This window comes from Cuculus canorus, chromosome Z (assembly GCF_017976375.1).
Source record: "Cuculus canorus isolate bCucCan1 chromosome Z, bCucCan1.pri, whole genome shotgun sequence".
NCBI lineage: Eukaryota > Metazoa > Chordata > Aves > Cuculiformes > Cuculidae > Cuculus > Cuculus canorus.
Window position 1 is genome coordinate 68,244,066 of NC_071441.1, and position 19,272 is coordinate 68,263,337.

A 19,272-nucleotide genomic window follows, 5' to 3' on the forward strand; every position below is an offset into this window, starting at 1 on the left:
TATACATCATCCTCCAGGCATGCCTGGCTGGTTGTCACTAGCTTGTGCATGGCCCATTGTACCTGTGCAAAGACACTGAAAGACACCTGGTTTTAGAGCCAGGGATGGCACAAGTGCATGAATACTTCCCAGCTAATCAAGGATATTTTCCAGTGAGCTCTGAGCCATGCACTGCTCACCCAGGCACTGTTTACCTTCACAGCAAAATAAGCTTCTGGTTATACAGCAGTAGGTTAAAGGGGTTTTAATACATTTATTAGGTACAAGATACACAAACTCAGCCTGGTAACTGTCTTCAAGGGAAAAAAACCTCAATATAATTCTAATGATCAAGGCAAAACTCAGCGCTTTATCCCCTTTTTTACAATCTGCTCAGATTTGCAGACTACACTGCCCTGGGTGCATTTGCGTAAGTATTCACAGTGATATGATGCCAGTTCATATCCTTGAAGGGACATTCACAATCACTCTGTCTCAGTCTTGCCTTCCCTGTTCTCGCATTGTGGATGCTAATTTGTCCTTTGCCGCTGATGGATTGTGAGGCTGGAGAGGTACTTTTTCACTCTGTGTTATGTCTCCCAGCACCAGCAGTAGGAAAGGGGCAACGGGGGTTGCATTGCCCCATTGCTACTCTCGGCAAAGCTAAGGAGCACAGGTCCTAAAGACACCAAGAGGCTGGGCTTCCCTTGGTGTGACAGGAACAAAACCTAATGGCCTTGCATACCATTGTCCTTTTTGGCTTTTCTTACTTTCTAGATCCCAGTTGTGCTTTGAAGAAGGGTATGAGAATTATTATACTGGGGAATCACAGTAGCGGTTGCTGGAGCCTATGGAAAGGGAACTTGCACTTCCTCTTGCAGCCAGTGTCCCAGCAAAGGCAGCAAATCCTTTCTAACGTTTTCTCTTCAAAGTGGCTGTGTTGAGGAGGAAATGAAAGCATGACTCTTCAGGCACCAGTACTGGCATCCAGATCCCCTTCAGCTCTTACGTCTCTTAATGGGTTTCCAGCCCTGCACTACAGAAGTGAAGCTGGTCTGAAGATCACCTGTCAGGTCTTCACCGTGGATCCTCAAGCCACAGCTTAGCAACTGCTGTATTTAAAGGATCATCACGTAGAAGGATAAAGAAAGAGTTTATCAACTGCAGAACTTAGCCCTGGAGCAAAGCCAAAGTGCTTATACAAGACAAATAAACGAACACAGCTGAAATCCCGCAGGAAGTGGAGTTTCTGAACCCACCACGGGATCTGAACCACTGACTCCTTCACCTTTCTTCCACTCTGAGGCTTCGACCTCTGCTGGGTTCCCCTTCTGCTGGACTGCAGCAGGCTGCCATTCAGGCAGTGGTGGCACATGATTTGTACATGTTTCCTTCCATTTATCCTTCCAGCAGGCCCCATCACTTAACAGTTATCTTTAGCTACGCTATGGACAGGAGTCTGAACGTCTTGACTGTCCCAGTGCCCCCTGAAGACATAGTGGTGGCCAGTGCAAGGCATTGAGGCTCTGTGGGTGACAGTAACTAAAGTAAATGTCCCCTTGTGCTCAAACACCATCAGCATTATTCCTGGGAGGTTTTGGTCCAGGTCAACCAGCCTTGGCAAGGCTGGTTATACCCCAGGGGCTGGTATAATTTCCAAAAGAGAATTTGGGTGCAGCCAAGGAGACTGAGGAGCTTTTAGTAAGGTGGAGGCTGGTTGTCCCATGTCCTTTGGACCAGGGCCAGAAAGCAATCCTCAGCAGAACTGGTACCCCAGCTCGGAGGTAGCTGTGTGGAGCTTTTCTCTGTGGCATTGGTTTCTGCACAATGTTTCTGCTGGGGCGGATTATTGCCTCTACTCCCCTGGACAGCAAGGTCACATGGCTCTGGAGAAGTTCATCCCTCAGCTCCACATGCAGCAAAATAATTTCCCCAGCCCTTCAGCTACCTTGCTTCCTAATGCCACTCATCCATCACGTGTTGGGGGATCCGAATGGGTGTAAAGGAGATGCACAGCCCCACAGCCTCCCCCTTCTGCCCACTGCCCAAGCATAACCCCTTTTCTTTGCAGTTGTGTAGTGGCAAAGACCTTATGAAAGGTAGAGGTGCATGTCCTTACGCAGAGTAGCACAGTGCGGCTTCAGCAGCACTTCTGAAGCATTGACTGCTTCATACTATAGAATGTTCTCACCTGGCAGTACCAGTACTTGCCGAAGAGCCCCTGGCTCACTCTCTAGCTTGTGACTACTCATCAGCAATACAAAAATAGTGTCCAACATACAGAGATCTGTGTCGGGGGGGAAGCAAGGCTGGGGGCAAGGGCCTGCCTGTTGCTTGTGGCAACACGTTACCTTTTAGAGAGCCAGGATGAAAAGCGGAGAACCTTGAGCTTACAGGGAACGACCGGAACTGCTCCCAGGACCTCAGCTGGAAAGCTGGAATCAGGCACACATCAACGCAAGTACGTGACATCCTCAGGCAATGGCACTTGCCCATTCCTTGCTGTTCTCAGGTCAGGAGTGAGGTGGAGTCAGTCAGGAGGGGTTAGTAGAGTAGGGTAATGTATAGCCTGTGGGGTGTTGTAGTGATCTCTGATCCTGCTGCTCAGCAGGCACACAGACTGTGCAGACAAGACCCCTGGATCAAGCCCTTGTGGATCTGTAAATCCCACCTTCAATACTGACGCAGCCACGCCTGTGCTGCTCTGCTTTGGAGGCTATGAAAGTAGCAAACGGATGCGGGAGCCTCAAGCCACAGGGACACATCGGAGCCCACATCATCCATGTTGTCACAGCTTCTACCCCGATCCCACATCCCCAGGCATCGGCACATGCCAACAAGGGGTTGAGCTGGCAGGGAGCTGTGCTGGAGTGGTCTTTCTACCTGCCCTACTCGCAGTTCAGTGGCTGTCACAATGGGTCAGTGTTTTGCTGCCCTGAGCCACACACTGCAAACTGGCTCCTGACAGCTCCCTCAGTTTCTATTCCCCAGTCACCCTCTTCCTTTCATTTTTCACATCTTTCTCTTTGACTATAAATAGCCCTGAGAGGGACTTCCCAGACCTCAGGGAGGAAGAGGCAATAATCTCTTCCTGAGGGAAGTGGCCAGAATGCCTGACTGACCCTTCTCACCCAAGCGTAAGTGATGCCAAGCAACATTCCCAGGCAGGAAATGTTGGAGGCTGCAAGAGCAGAAGATGCTGCCAGGAGCTGGGCTCCCAAGAGCTTTGTGGAGGAAATACATCTGCTGCCATTAGCTCATTAATGCTCTGGAGGTCTGCCGTTGGGAACGCGGCCATTGGGGTTCCCTAGTGCACCCATCCAAGCACTGCTGAGGTCTGGAGCCCCAGGTTCACCATGAAAGCAGACAGCATGCTGTGGAACAGCCAAGAGTCCCGTTGAGAGACTCCAAGGAATGCGTTGAGTGGGATGATTTACTACTTCTCATTCTGCAGCTCCATGCTGGACACAGCTGCTCTCCTCTCTAGCCACCCAGAGATCTTTGTTTCAGAAAAAAAATCCTCCTTTTAAGAGAATGTCTTCTTGCAGATGAAGCTACATACGTGGTGGTCTGAGGGGTCTGCAGAAACATGCAGGGATCTGTGTTCAGGGTCTTTATCCTTGGCTGGTGCTAGGAGCTGCTGATCCTGTAGCAGCTGGGGTTGTACCCTTCCATAGACCCTCTCCTCCACACAGGGCTGATACAGCTGAGGTGATACACTTCTCTCTCAACATTGTCTAATTGGCTTGATTTGTCCATATTAAACGTTTACTGTCCACAGTTAGCTCCTTCATTAGCTATGACACATCATGTTTAACTACACAGCAATATTGCAGTGGTGCCAGGGCCAGCAGCAAACACCCAGAAAAATTCTGTGCAAGGTTAATAAAGAGACCATGAGAAAATACGGGGCTGAATTCAAACAAATATATACAAGCCTGGAAATACATCTGAGCTGGCAGAAGATCTTAGACAACCGTGCATGTCCACTCGCACAGTCTTCATCCCTGCCTCCTTTATTTATACCTGGCAAAATGACTTGCCCATGGACCTAGGGGCTTGCAAGGAGGAATGAACACACAGGCTTGCAAACCACAGAATAATTAGTTCTCAGCAAAGCTTCTGGGTTTTGCTTTGTGGCTGTGGAAGTTCAAGGTGCTACTTGGGGTTAAATAGATGTCTCTCCTGCACGTCCAGGTTGCTCAGCCTCACTAGCGTAGGGTGAGGGATGGGTCTCCTGGAAAGTGGAGGAGGGGGAAGCCAGGTAGATGGGAAAAGAAAACAATTTAAGAAATGGCAGGAGAAAAGGATGAGCATTTCAGGGGTCCCTGCTGCCCTCAGCCCCACTTGCCAGCAGTGTCAGGCCCTTCCCTCACAGTACTTTGCCCCGTGGAAGGGTTTTCTCAGCCTCTCGTCCCAGGGAAGGCACTTAAGCCTTGAAAGGCTTTTTTGAAGGCAGTGTTTGCCACCTAGTGGGAATGCAGGGTCTGGGCATCCGATTTGCCGGCTCAGTGCCTGTGGATGGACAAGGCTTGGAACTATTTTGGGACGGTGTAGGGGGCCATCCCCCCACCAGCCTATGGCCAGGCAGCAGCTCCCAGTCCCAGCGGGGAGCTGTGGAGAGGAGGGAAACTGGGAGAAGTGTTGCTGGCTCAGATTCTTGCAGAACTTTCCCACCCTTGGGCAGCTTACCAGACTCTTTGCAGTCAGCCACGGATACCTGCGTGAATGTGGACCCCCAGCACAAACCCTCCTCCCTGTGGTCCCTGGCTGTTCCCATACATGGGAAGATGAAGGAAGTGCTCTGGAGCACAGGAGGAAGCATCATGTGCTGGATAAATTGTGCCTTATAGGCTGGCACACCCCTGGGGACTGGTGCCTTCAAGGTCAGCATCCCCCTGAGGGTTGATGCCTTCCAAGTTGGCAGCCTCCTGGGCATCACCATGTTCCAGGTCAGCACACTCTTAGGGATCCGTACCTTCCAGGCTGGCATCTCCAGCATCCCCCTGGCAATCAATGACATTCCAGGTCAGCATCTTCCCAAGCATTTGTGTCTTCTAGACCAGCATCCTCATGGGCATCCATGCCTTCCAGGTCAGCAGATCCTCCTGGGGATCAGTCAGCATCCTCCAGGAGATCCCAGATGTAGACACAGATCTGTAGACTGGTGACTATGCCAATGCCCAGCACGTATGTGGAGCTCAGCTGCATGTAGTAGATCTTCCAGTGCAGACCAAAGGCTTGGGGGTTGCTTGTATTGTTGTGAGGACTCCACGAGATGCAACCCTGTAAAGCCACATGTGACTCCCAGCGTCACATTTAACTCTGGCTCATCATTTTCAGGGTGCAGGGAATTGCCCTGCTGTACAGGGCTGTCTATCTGCCCAGTGCTTGCTCCTTGCAATCCTGGAAACACAGGGAGTGCTGGAGTACCTCAGCTGCTTGGGCAGCTCCTGTGTAGGGCTGGGTTATGCTGTTCATAACCTCTCTTTCCCTGGTCTGGTCCTGCAGATGAAGCAGCTGATGTGGCAGTGAATGTAAGGGAGCACAAGGTCCAGTAGGTGGGAGGAAAGCAGGCAGAGAGGCTCCCTGTCCCTGCCCAGGTAAGCTCTAAGAATGTCTTCTGCTCTGTTTCAGTCCCCACAGCTCTGGAGGCACCTGTAGGAGATGATGGAGTTTCTGCCACATGGAAGGAAAAAGGTCATTTCTTCAGAGCAAGTGGTATGGCAGCATCAAGGAGACATGGTCCGCATGCTGCACAGCAGAGATGTGTGCATGGGGAATACACAGTGGGCACTGCTGTGAAAAGCGATATGATTGCATGTGTCCCCCAGTGCCACCCCACTTCATGGCAGGTACACAAAATGCTAGGAACTGTTGTTTGGACAACAGCTCTGTTTCCAGTGCAAAAAAAAGCTGGCAAGGAAGTCCTGGGCTTGATGAGCTCATCCAAAGAGCTGCTGCTGGTTTGAGGAGGGAGCAGCCCTTTCCCAAGAGCATCATGAGAGCAGTGGTTGGGTACAGCTAAGCTGCTGGCTTTAGCTTCTCAGCATCTCTGTGGCCATGTGCTTGGCCTTCCACAGCCATGAATGAGCAAAAGCATCCTGGATGCCAGCCCCAGCAAGCAAAGAAAGATACAGTCCTTCTCTGCATGGCGAAGCCTACAATGAGGCAGTAAGAAGAGATGTCTCAGGCCTCTCCCCTCTCCATATCTGTTTGTGTGCCAACACCTCTGTCCTGGCACATGATGTCTCTCCTTCTCTCTTTCAGGGAAGAGCAGATGATGGGCAAGGAGTTTGCAGACCTGTGGTAGCTAGAAAGGGAGGCAGATGAAGAAGAGGGAGTATGGGTGACTTCAAGGGTATCCAGTGGCCCGGGGGGTTGGACCATCTAGTAAGACATCCATGCAGGTGAGATGAAATCTATGGCCAGGGTGAATGCTCAGCACTGGATTTTTAAAGCATTTGCGTTTGGATTCACTGTCCCTGGGGCAGGGTCCCTGCTGCTCCTGCATCCCCAGTGCCTAGACAGCATGAAATGGAAGTGGGTCCTGAGGGGCCTAGACATGGCCAATGCTCTCCCCTGAACTCTTGGGACTTGCAGTGGTAACAATTCAGACGCCTGTTTTCCCATGTCAGCTGTGATGCCACTTCCATGAGGACTGGATGAGTGGTCACAAGTGAGACTTGTTCCCAAATATTGCCCTTGCTCTGCCCATGGGCCACCCTTTGTCAGGTGGCCCTTACCCCTTACACACTTGGCCTCCCAGCCATCTTCACAAGTTAGCTCCTGCATAATGAGCATCTTTGATGCTTAGAATGGTATTTGGGTGTCCAGACAGCCTATCTATCCATTCATCCATGCATCTACCCATATATCCATCCCTTTCTCCCTCTGCCAACCAATCCATGCATCCATTTATACATCTGCGTGGCTCTTTCCCTCAGCCCGTGCATCTTTCCTTTCTTGCTGAATCACTGACCATATACCCTTTCTTTTCTCCCTTGTCCCGTGACATGTATGCTTCATGACTCTATGTCTTCCACAATCCGCCAGGGATACTTTTACTTCTTTCCTTGGCTCAGGATGTGGTGGAGAAGGAAGCAGGGACAGCCATGACATGTAAGTTGACAGGTAAGTTGAGACTGTTTTGCTTGACAGTCATGTGCAGCCCATCTCCTCCCCTGCAAAATACAGACTGATCTTGTCAGTGAGGCAGGGAGCGGTGGCGGCTGGGCCTGAGGGCCAGCTCAGATATTCGGCAGAGTCTCTGGCAGTCAAGCAGCCCAGGCACTGCTGCACAACTGTCCATAACCAGTGTCCTACCACAACGGCTTTGGCCCAGGCTATCGCTTTTCCAGACTAGCCCCACAAATACCTAGGTAGCTGATGCACTCCAGTTTCTGCTCAACAGATGCTCTGGATGGAGCCAACCTTCACTACACGGAAACGCAAAGCGAAGACACAAGCCTTTCTGTACCTCTGAACTGAAGACCTTCTCTGGCATGGGGCATCGCCTTCTGGAAAATTTGGGTCCCTAGCAGGACCTGGGTGTTGCTCTCCTGCACTTCTACCCACTCCTCGTGTGCAGACCACAGGCTGCACAGCCTCAGCATCCCCAGACCTGGCTCATACCAGCTCCTCCCACTATCTTGGCTCACCAGCTATGCTGAGAAGAGTGGGATACAGCAACAAGGCAAGTTTGCCTACTTCGGGCAGGGCGCATCCAGGCAGAGCTCCAGCCTGCAGCTGGAAGCCTTCTGCTAATTCAGCGGCTGTGTGAGACACCAAAGAGCCCGAGCCGTGGAGGAAGTGCCCTGGCCCCGTGGTGGGACAGGGAGGTGCCGGTGCTGGGTCTGCTCTCATGGTCCCTTCCTGTTTTTCTTCTCCACAGCTTGAAGGCAAAGTTGACTTTGGCATCCGGAGCCCTCTCCTTTATCCCAGATTGCTGGTCACCCAAGCCCTCCCCTTGCGTCTTCACCAGTTCACAGTGTGCACATTCCCCCATGTCCAGCACCATGGCATCCTCCTCTCCGGCAGATTGGTGTGCAGCACAAAGCACCTTTAGCCCCGTAAGCACTGGGCTTGCTCTTTCCTTGGGGTCCCTACTGCCCATGTGTCATATCTACAGGCTGTTGGGACAGGGGGCTGAGTCAGTGCACATCCCAGCAGGCAGCCATGGTGCACACTGGCAGGACTTCATGGTGGCATGTAGAGCTCTAGCCTGTTCTTGATATCTTCAGCTCCCAAAAGGGCGGCAGGTCCTGTCTCTAAAGCTTCCATCAGAGATGAAAGAGGCCAGCTTCCAGTGCCAAGGGCAGTGGGATGCTGTGATGAGGACCGGATGTGCACCTCCCATCCATAAGCTGCCCTGGCCACTAGAACTGGGTGTTCCCACTGCCTGGCGAGCCCAGCCCTGCCTAAGGAAGGGGACAGAGGGCTTGGCATATGGTGACAGCACAGCTCTGGGACCCCTCTGCCCAGCCTTTCCCATCTATCCACCTCAGCTCGCCTGCATGGAGCAGACACACATTACCTTCTGGATATGCAAGACTCCAGTGGTCTCTGCTCCCCTTGGCCAGCAGCAATCCCCTTCTATTCGGTGCTCACCTGGGCTTTTGGGAGTCTATAAGAAAGCTGGATAAAGGGGCTGGAGCCCCTGGCTTACACGTTCTCCCACTTTCTGGCCATTGTGCTCCTGCATCTTGAGCAGACATCAGACTCTAAATGAGCACCAGGTGCTGAGAAACCACTGAGCTGTTTGCAAATGCTGGAGCTGCAGTTACTGGATGGATGTTGGATGTGTTCAAAGGCATCCTATGGACAACTGCAGCCCTCATCCCCTCCACAGTGGCAGAGGACTAGGATCTGTGGTGACAACAGCAGGTTTCCAAGTGGAAAGGGCTGCCCATGGCGTGCTGGGGACTGAAGGGAGACAAGGGTGACTGTGACATATCTTTAAGTGTGTTGGCTTGGTTGGATGCTGGAGACCAGAGTCCAGCAGGTGATGCAGAGTCCAGCATGAGAACTGGAGCTGGTAAGTTCTGGAATTCACCTGGGAAAGGGAATGTGGCTGTTGGGCCCAGACACCCAGGCAGGATCTGGTCCCTTATACCTCTCCCATTCCCGTCAAAGGATGGTGCCATCCCAGTAGCACATAGGAGATGGAGGGCTGACCCCTACCTCCCCGATTCAGGGAGAGTGTGTTCACGAGGCACAGCAAGGGGCTGGGATCTCACAGAACCAAGCACTGGCATGGGCAGCCTCCATGCCCCAGTACTCAGCGTGGGAATGTAGGGGCAACCAGCGAGGGCAGAAGCACAGACTGCAAAGGGTACAGTTCTGCCCTGTCCTCTCCAATCCAGTCCCAAGGAACTTTCAAGAGGTCCCTCCCCTCACGGATCCCTTTGCACCCAGCGGAGCTTTGAGGCCCAGCCTTGAGTAACAAATCTTCCAGTGATGCAGGCACAAGGACTCACTCGGCTCTGCCTCTGCTCCCGCCGCCACTGCTGCCTGAATTTCCACCCAGCCCCATCTGGATCTCATTGGGCTGCTGGCGCTGAGCACCAGGCTTGGAAGGTGCCAACACATGGAACCCATTAGAGGGGCCAGGTTGAGGCGTCGGGAGGGGGCCACATGCCGAGCAAGGAGGGCTGTGGAAAGGGTGCTGTCTCTGCTGCTGGGCTGGCGAGGGGAGGGGAGATGTCCCAGGCAGCTCCTGCATCCTCTTCTGGCACTCAGCAAGTGCTGGCCCGGGGAAGGATCTCTTCCAGCCCCTTCAGGCACATGGGGAGGAGGCTGACCTGTTTGAAGACCAGCTCAGCTGTCTGTGCGTCTCCTGCAAGGACCATCCCCAAGCTGGCATCGCACCAGTGGCACTCATTGTCCCCTGGTCCAGCACACTCTGCAAGAGAGTCTTGCTTGTGCAGTGCCAATGCTATCCCCTTTATTGGCATCACTGCTCCGTCCAGCCACAGCACAAAGGAGAGGGGCAGAGGGATGAGAGGGGTCCCTTCTGCCTGCTGGTGGCTGGTAGGGGTGACGGGCAGGGCTCAGCACTCCCTGCTCACCCCTGGGAGCCTGCACACATAGTCCCCCTCAACACTAGACAGTGAAGTGATGCTGGCTCAGCGTCTGATCCCCATGTGTTCAGCAGCGTCTGGCGGTAGGGCTGGCCTGTTGCCCTGAGTCCAAGGTGCCTCCAGCTGGCTCCTGGCAGGCATGGGCAGCCCAAGGCTCCTGGGAGCAGAACTTCTCTTCTTAGGTCCATCCTGCACTTGCCGGGTGCTGGGGGCTCATGCAACGTCCACAGCTGTGGGGTGACCCAGGAGGCATAGGGTCCTTGGAGGCCAGCAGTGGCATCAAGTCCCACGCGTGGGTGAGCAGATGCAGGGTGCAGGGATTGGCCAGGGCTCACTACAGGATCTGGGCCTCTGCCGAGAGAGAGGGCAGGGGTCAGAAGGGACACTGACCTGTCCCCCTCTCCACACTCCCTCTCCTCCGCACTCCGCCATTACCTCCCCTGCAACCTGACTCACTTGGCAATGCCTTCAAGTGCGTGGCAGCAACCAAGAAGTTGTGGGGTTTGGTCTTGTCCTTGCTGTGTTTCCTCACTCGGAGCCTGAGGATAGAGCAGCAGTGGCTGAGGACCCTGAGCAGCCCCCTGAGCACCTGGACTGCTCACATCCCTGGTAATTCCCACCCAGCTGTGCCCAGCTGTGTCCAGCCACTCCAGCAGGTTAACTCCAGGGCTACAGCAGGAGCTCGTCTCAAGACAGAGCAGGGCCGGGAAGGGTAACTGCAAAGCCACAGCATGGAAGGGAGAGCCCAGCCATGGAATAATGAGAGGGGACCTAGGAACAGGACCAGTAGTCCTGCCTGGGGCAGGACTCCCAAGGGGGAATGTGAATCTCCAACAAGGCAGGAGCCTTTGCCTTGATTTAGTAGCATCATCACCTTTGGGGGATGCATAGAAAGGTCCCATGGATGTGGGCTCATTAGAAAGATCCCAGGCAGCCAGGGCAGTACTGCAGCTGGTGTGGTGTGCTGGGAAGAAGGATTGATGTGGTAGTGGGGTAAGAGGAGCATAAACCAACTCATGGGACTGGCATCAAGTCTGTTGGGGTAGGGACCCCAGAGCAGGGCCGGGTGAACATGGGGAACCCCAGGCTGAGGTTTTGGGGGCCAGAGTGCTATGAGGACAGCCATCATGCAGACCCTTCCCTCTCAAAACCCAGCTTACCAGATGAGGATGGTGATCACAAGAACAGCAGCCAGCACGAAGAAGGCAAAGATCCCGAGGGAGACTAGGACAGCCATCTTCTCCAGAGAGTCACTGTGGTCTGGGACAGAAAGACTGTCATGGCTGAGGTATGCCACAGTGCCCTTGGGGACCTTATTGCAAGCTCCTGGGCACCCCGGCAACCTAGACATACACAAGCATGGGGCAAGAGACTCTTCCCATTACGCTCAGCCATGCATGCCAGGTAGGCAGCTGCCTGTGGGCAGCTCCCACTCCTGCCCACCAGTCCCAGCTCTACTCACTGATGGGCTCAGGGTTGGGAGCCTGCGAGGACTCCTCAGCCAAGCTCGCCAGCCTGGTGTCTGTAGTGGTTTCTTCACTCGCCGTGGTGGTTAGGTCTGAAAGGTCAGAAGGGATGGGAATCACTCACCAAACATAGTTGGCAGGGGCTAGGGACTCCCAGAGAGGAGAAAAGGGTTCCCTTGTGCCTCTGGGGTCCTGTAAGCCCAAGAGTGTCCCTGGGGTGCTACTGGTGCCAAGGGAGCCCCACTCTGCCCCAAGGCTGTGGCAGGCAATAATCCCCAATGGCAGCAGCTTCCCATGGGGCTGGGAGATGCTTTGTTCCCCTATCACCAGTTTTTTTGATGGTGCACAGGATCAGCTTTTTGGGACACCTTTAAGGGACCCCAGGAGCTGGGGCTTGTTCTGGGCAATGATTTGGAGAAATGGGTGCCATGGGGAAGGGGCTAGAGAGGGAAACCCAGGGTGCTGGAGAGGCTTTGGCGGGGGATGATACAACCTGGTAGGGATACTGGACACTTTAGCCTGCTTCCCACACACCTCTGACTGGCGTTGCTCGGGCCTCGGCACTCCACTCGCTCCAGTTCCCTGCATCCAGGAAATCCTTGGCGCTCACTTGGACCACGTGTTCCAGCCCAGCAAAGGCATCTGTGATCACCTCGGAGAGGTTTACTGTCTCCACCTGTCCCAGGCAGAAGGGAGCTGTAGGGCAGGAGAGTGCACCCCTCACTGCCCTCCCTGGCCCCATGCACGCCCTGCTCCCACGCTGGCTTTGCCTGCCCTCACCCATTGCTTACCACAGACCAGGAGCGGTGGATGACAGGCCGGTACTGAAGCCGAAACCTGAGCTGGAAGTGAGGCTCCTTGGGCCAGGAGGAGGGGTACTTCCAGCTCACATGGAGCCGTCGTGGGGCCAAGGGGATGGGCTCCACCACCAAACCTTCTGGTGGGTCTGGCTTAACTGTGCAGGATTGGATAGGGAGCCCTTGTCACACCAGACTGCTGTGCACAGGGGAGCTGGGCTCCCTCCTGCCATCCAGGGCTGGAAGCCTGAGGCGTGGATGGACATGGGGATGGATGGATGGATAGATGGATGGGGACTCACTGATGGCCTGCATGGTGATGTCAAGGAGGCGGAAGCTGGATCCCAGTGGGTTCACCTCAGTGATGTTCAAGCGGTAGGAGCTCCAAAATTCTGACCCATGGACAGTGCACGTGCCAGGGCGAGACAGATCCTGCAGGCATGGCCCCATGTGCCTGTTCTTGTTCCTGTGGATGGGGAGGTAAAATGTTCCCCCATCCCCCTCCATAGCTTCCTAGTGCTGCCAGAAGGTGCCATGGGGGAAACCCTCATACCAAGAGCCCGGTGGAAGTGCCAGCCCTCATTACAGCTCAGGCAGGGTCCATGCAGCTGTCCTCTCTGCTCCAGAGTGTGGCACATCCCTCTAAGAGTGACCAAAGGGACCTCCATCCAGCCCCACAGGCCCTCCTGGAAACCTCCCTTCCTGGGGCAAACCCTTCTCCCAAGTCTCCAGGCTTAGGAAGCTGGTTCTCCCATGGGGACACACATCCCACACCTCAGGTACCCCACTACCAAGGCAATGCCTTTGGGATGGGGGCCCAGTCACCAGGAAGTGGGATCAAGATGGGATTAATTCCTACCTCCGCTTCTCTTCACCCGTCAGCGATTTCTTCCTGCCACAGAAAGAGACAGAAAAGCAGGACAGGATGAGGGGACAGCATGAAACGAACCCCACTGTGACTCAGAGGAGGGACAGGGGTTTCCACACTGCAGGGCAGCCCTGAACTTCCACACTGATGCACACAGGTGACACAGCACAGGGGATGGAGCTAACGTCATTCCAAGCTCTGCAGGCAAGTAGCCTGGCAGCAGAAACTGGAGTCCCAAGGGAACAAGACAGTAGGGTGCCCAGGAAGGTCCTCTCTGAAGGTCCCCCCTTACGCACCTGGGGTTCATTATGTAGCAACAGCAAAGGTGATAAAGATGATAAAACTCCCCAGCAGCTGGCTTCACCCTCATCCAATAGCCCCCAAAGCCCCTGCTTCCCACATGCCCCTCCTCACTGAGCCCCCAGCTCCTGCAGCTTTCAGCAGAGCTGTGCTTTACGAGCTCCGGCTGACTTCAAAGCAGCCCACTAATTTGGCCTGCTGGGATAATTAGAAGCAGCAATGCTGCTGGGGCTCCTTTCATCCTAAAGCATGCCAAAGCGTTCAGCAGCTTGCAGCTGACCTGCTTCTCTTTTATAGCCCTTCCAGTGCTGGCAGAGCTGTTGGCAGGGAGGGAGCCTGCCTGTGCAGGCTCCCCAACGCTGCTGGGGGGCCTCCCTTGGAGCAAGTAAATGCTCAGTGCTCTGCTCACCCCAGAACATGACCCACTCTGGTGTGCAGCAGGGTGCCTGGGGCAGGAGGTGAACCCAGGGCATGAATCAGATGGCCAACAGGATTTGGTGGTTATTCTTGGTCAAGACTCGGGCCTCGCCCCGCAACCCCCTAGTCCATGTCCTATAGGGATACATCACCTGTAGGTGGTGATGTATTTGGTAGGGAGGAAGGTCTCCACACTGGAGGTCCAGGAGCAGGAGAAATTCTCATAGTCAGATGCTCTGCAGGAAACAAAGGGGACTCCCGGCAGGTCTAGGGTCCAGGGGAAGCAACAGTCAGTGAGCTTTCCTCTGTCCTGTAGCCCAGCCGACACACAGGGACCCCTGTGTCACCACAAAGTCCCTTCTTGGCAAGCCCCTGCCAGGGGTGTGGACGCCACCTACCCATCACCGTAGGGCCATCCACCTCCCACACCCCAGCCCACAGACACACTACTCACACCCCAGCCGCAGAGACACGGTGTGCAGGAGGCCACCATCCTCACTGTGGCAGCTGTAGATCCCCGCAGCAGCCAAGCCAACGTGCGACAGCACCAGGTCTCCCTGATGGATATCTGAGCCCTCTGGCAGCGCCGTGGCACCTGCCCGTCTCCACTGCACCATTGAGCTGGTGGGGGGAGAGTCCAGGCAGCAGATATTAGAGGACAGGGATGTCAGGTCTATGCTGTAAACCATCCCATCAGATAAATCCCCTGGGGCGCACAGGAAAGACCTACCTGGCATGGGCACCAGCACATGACAGGGTCACGTCTGTCCCCACCTGTCCATACTGCACACCTGGAGAGACACAGACATCCCCAGATGGGTGTTATTAACCCATGCCATCCCATGCCAGAACTGGGTGTTGAGGTGGGCAGCCTGGGGCTGTACCACCCTGAGGGGCTGGGCACTGGCCGTGGGGTCTTGTTTCATGCAGGTACCACCATGGGAGACTGAGAAGGACTGGTGCCAGTTGAAGCTGGGCAATGGGCAGCTGTGAGGGGTGCTGGCCAGAGGACACCCATTGCCATGGGGCTGCATTTTGTATATGCCCTGATTCTGGTAGATCTGTGCTTGCCTGGGAGAATGGGATGCCCCCAGGATCCCAGTGCCTAGGATTTGAGGGCTGCGCGGGGAACTCGAGGGAAGCTCACCTTCCTCTCCCCAGGCCTCGGGGATGGCGAGGGAGGCTGATGCCAGGGCTGCTGCGAGGAACACCATCACCTTGCCCAGGCCTGGGATGGGACTGCGCATCTGGACGAGGCAGAACAGGGAGGAGAGGGTGTTATCTTTTGCAATGGGATGGCCAGTGGGGGTCACACCCTCATGAAGTATCCCTGCATCTCCCCCTTGTCTCACTCCATCCTGCTGGGGACAGCATGGGGACCATACCCCTGGGATCCCAGCCACTGGCCACTGCACAGGCAGACCCCAGCTCCCAAGTAGTCACCACGCCTGGAGGGCAGACGCAACACTGACCAGGGGCTTGGGGCTGCTTGGGTTGGCAGGATTAAGGGCTCTTTGCCATCACAGTCCTGTGCCGGGAGCTGTGGCTGGCTCCCAGTCCGCTGGGTGCTTGAGAAACCTGTGCTGGTGCAGCTGGAGTAGGAAGGGACTAAGGACGAATTCTGGCCTGTTTTTATGCGGCAGGAGACAGCAATTAGGTCTGAACCGGCTCACACAGCCAGGGCAGCAGATCTGCAAGAACTCAGATGGTACCAAGATTGGGGCTGGCTGGGGCTCCCACATCACTGGCCATCCCCACACCTGCTTCAGGGCTAGTCCATGCAGGTCTGTGTCCCTCTGGACCATTTAGGGTCTCTGGTACCAGGAAGAATTGCCCTGAAATCCCTTCCTCCCACTCAAAGACCACCAGTGAGGGGGATGCTGAGGAAGGGATGTGACTCAGCTCTCCATGGGTCAACACCAGCCTTAGATCTGAGTCTCTCCTTCCCTGTCTGTGTCAGCCAGCGTTGCCCTGTCCACCACGGCCTTGAGGTGTCCAATCCAGCCTGTATTGTTCTGAATGCACCAGCCAGTGTCAGCCTGTTTGTTTCAACCAGCATCACTCTGCTCATCCCAGCCAGCATTGCCCTCAGGCATCCATCCCAGCCTGTGTCGTCCTGAACAAATCTGCCAGCGTCACTGTGTCTATCCAGCCAGTATCACCCTGTCTGTGCCACCCAGCACTGCCATCAGGCATTTATTTCAGCCTGTCCTGCACACATAAGCCAGCGTCACCCTGTCCATTTCAGCCAACACCACCCCAGGGCATCAGTGCTAGCCAGCACCACGCCACCCATAGCAGCAGTGTGTCGCTCTACCAGCCAGCCCTGCCTGACCCCAGCAGGCACAGACAACTGAATAATTTCTCCCTGGAAGAACACTCCTGCCTACCCCTCACAAACAGACAGGCTTGTTTATTTACAGCCATAGAGCTGGGCTCTGCTCCCAGCTGTAAGCAGGCAGGGGCTGAGGGATCAGGAGACAGTGAGCTCCCTGCTAGCCCCAAGCACAGGCTCCAACTTCTGGGCTTAAATCCCTGTCCTCGAGTTTCCCGGGCTTGACAGCTAACGAGGGATGCTCAGGGGAGGGATGCTCCAGCCCTGGAAAGGTACCCTGGAGCACCTGCCAGTTCTTCTGCAGGCAGGTGCCTATGGCCACAGACCAAACCATGTGATGATGGAAACAAGAGCTACCAGGTGATGTGCTGCAAACCAAGTGCAGGAGTCAAAGGCATGCAGCACCTGACATCAGCCCCATCCTGAACACACCGGGCAGCCTCAAAAACAAGCCCCAAACATAAATAATTTCATGAGACTGTCATAAGGTTTTCCTACCAAACCACTTGTAGAAATGTTCCCAAGAAACATCAGTTAAAAGGTCTCTGCCAAAACTATGCTGGTAACTCCCTGGGAACATTCAGCCTGAAAGTAACATATTTTGGTGATGGAAAATAAAAAGACTTAAAATACACTTAAAAGCAGCAACCAAAAATAACTCTAAACACCACGTGGGCCAGAGTTAAGGAGCTGGTGCTGTTTGTGTTGGGGGGAGGGGACAGCGTCAGGGAGAAGAGAGAGTATGTTAATGTGGATAAAGACAAATCGTTTTAAAATAAAATCATTTATTCTCCCAACTGCCCTGGGTTTTCATGTACATGCTGTGGAGAGTGAAGGCAGAGCTGCTGCACCCATCACCCACCATGCCCCTCTGTAGCAGGGGGATCAGCTCTGGGTGCTGGCTCACAGCTGACATGAATCTGCCAGGTCTCAGGTGACTGAGTGCTTCAAGTTCAGCCTGGACAAAAGACCCCACAGCCACGATGCTGAAAGGTATCTTGTCCTGCATGGACAAGGAAGAGGTGGGGGCACAGAGTTATTAAGAGCCAGTGGCTGCTAACATCCCTCGGAAACAGCTGCCTGGACAGCCTAGTTGTATTGCCAACAGCCTCTGAGGCACTCCAGACCCCTATGGAGAGGCAGAGGGCATCCCTGCAGATCCCATACCCAGTCACATCCCAGTGACTCCTCAGTGATCCCCCACCATTCACTCTGAGGGCCACCACGCATCCCTCCATCCTCCAGCATACTCTGTCCCAGGGTCCCCCCATCCTCACCTCAGCACCCCACGAGCTCCCCTGCCTCAGAAAGGCTCTTTCAGGCAGCTGCCTGCCCCTGTCAGTGCAGCAGGGTGGAAGGCAGCACTGAGCCCCCCCAGGCACACACGTTGGCTTAGTAAATGACCAGTCAGAGCATTGCCAAAACCTAGCCACAGCTGAGCATCACCACAGAGAGAAGAAACAGGGCAAGCCCTTCCTTGCCTGCCCAAAGGCCACAAACAAAAGGGGAAGGAGCCGCAGAGCGGGGGAAGACCCATAGCCCTCACCCGCCTTGGGTGCGGCGGCGTGGCAGGGGTCCAGGCGCTCTGGGCCAAGCAGAGCTGCAAAAGAGCCTGCCCAGAACAGAGCCCCTTACTCTCTGCAACCATACTCCCTCACCCAAAGGAAAACAGGCGTGTAAATAAATGCACACACATGTGCATTGCTGGCTTCCTTAGTGGCTCTACTCCTGTACAGATGGGCTCATGGGTAGAGAAAGCATCCCTCATTGCTTGTGACGCATCCTGGGGACAGGGAGTCCCAGCACAGTGGCCCTGGAGAGGAGCCGGGACAGAAGGAACAAATGGAGCTTTTCTTCCTCTCAGTGTGCTAATCCTGGACTAGGAGGCGTCTGCTGCCTGCCCGGGGCTGGGTGACTGCCCATGGCCATGGCCAGGGCAGCGAGACCCAGCCCAGCCTAGGGCTGTGGCTTAGTCTCAGCAGCGAGGGCAGCAGTTCTGGACTGTGTTCCTTCAGTACAGGACACTAATCACTGGCACGGTCAGCGTGACCAGGCTGTGTGTGGCACCCATGAGTGGAAGCCAGAAATGCAAGGTGCCACACTCCATTATGCGATGATCCCTCTGTCCTACCGGATATAATTTTTAGCCCATCTAAAGGGTTTTGGGGAGATGAGAGGGAGAAATCCTGCAGTAACCCCTTTCCTGCCTTCAAAGCTAAACATCACAAGCTGAAATGCAACTCCCCCCCTATCCCGGCAAATCATTACCATGCACCAGCACCAGTGCCCATCTAGGGTGTTCCAGTCCCCCCCACACAGCTGCTCTGTGCCATGCCCCACTGTGGCCTGGCAAAGCCCAGAGTAGATTCCTGGGGGAGGCCAACTTTCCATTGTGCTCGGCACTTTGAAAGACAGTGGGTTTTGGATTTTTTTTGCTTTTTTTGCTTTGCTTCATTTGAAGTCACTCTTCAAAGAGAATGAGATGCATGCAGAGCTGGGGGTGGTAGGGTGGAGACACAAGCAGATTATGCCATGCCGCAGGGCTGAAGATGGCAGTGGGGAAATACAGGATGTTCCCCACCAAGCACAGAAAGCCGGGGTGCTTCCTAACTTCTCCCCAGGGTGCTTTGTCAGCAAACAAGATGCAGCAAATAAAACAATCCAAGAACACTTGGCAGCTCTGCCTGCCCTGCCCTGGTTCCCGCTGGAGTCACCCACCTGCAAAAAGCTGCTGAGCAACAAGTGATGCCTGATGCTATCCAGCTCCAACACCTTAGAAATTGCATCATGCTACTGTCCTGCCCCTGAGCTGGGGCAGCACCCCTGGTCCCACACTCCAGAGCCTTCCATTTGCCAGTGCCTGCTGTGGGAAACCTGTCCCATGGCCAAGGGCGTCAGAGTTTTGAAGCAGCAGGAATCCCTTTTCTTGTTTTCCTGCAGGGTTTGGACCACAGTACTACGCTACCCACCCTCCTCCTGGCAGCCCTGCAGAAGTGCTGTGCCCTGCTCCAAAGAGCCCCAGCACCCA

At 54.8% G+C, this 19,272-nt stretch overlaps 1 protein-coding gene across 3 annotated transcripts in view; it reads right to left on the reverse strand.

The window, feature by feature from the left end:
• Positions 1 to 226: 226 nt before the first annotated feature.
• IL11RA (interleukin 11 receptor subunit alpha) overlaps positions 227 to 19,272 on the reverse strand; it is a 33,434-nt gene continuing 14,388 nt past the window's right edge. For 2 of the 3 annotated variants that reach the window (XM_009557835.2, XM_054054965.1), the window contains exons 2-13: positions 15,057 to 15,156; positions 14,640 to 14,700; positions 14,364 to 14,530; positions 14,062 to 14,176; positions 13,184 to 13,216; positions 12,627 to 12,790; positions 12,319 to 12,482; positions 12,062 to 12,203; positions 11,524 to 11,619; positions 11,222 to 11,321; positions 10,497 to 10,600; positions 227 to 10,412 (exon numbers count right to left, since the gene is read on the reverse strand). In XM_009557835.2, the coding sequence (XP_009556130.2) occupies positions 10,396 to 10,412; positions 10,497 to 10,600; positions 11,222 to 11,321; positions 11,524 to 11,619; positions 12,062 to 12,203; positions 12,319 to 12,482; positions 12,627 to 12,790; positions 13,184 to 13,216; positions 14,062 to 14,176; positions 14,364 to 14,530; positions 14,640 to 14,700; positions 15,057 to 15,156 (1,263 nt within the window). In that variant the 3' untranslated portion in view covers positions 227 to 10,395. The remainder of the gene's footprint in view (positions 10,413 to 10,496; positions 10,601 to 11,221; positions 11,322 to 11,523; positions 11,620 to 12,061; positions 12,204 to 12,318; positions 12,483 to 12,626; positions 12,791 to 13,183; positions 13,217 to 14,061; positions 14,177 to 14,363; positions 14,531 to 14,639; positions 14,701 to 15,056; positions 15,157 to 19,272) is intronic. The other variant, XM_054054966.1, reaches the window with a different exon arrangement.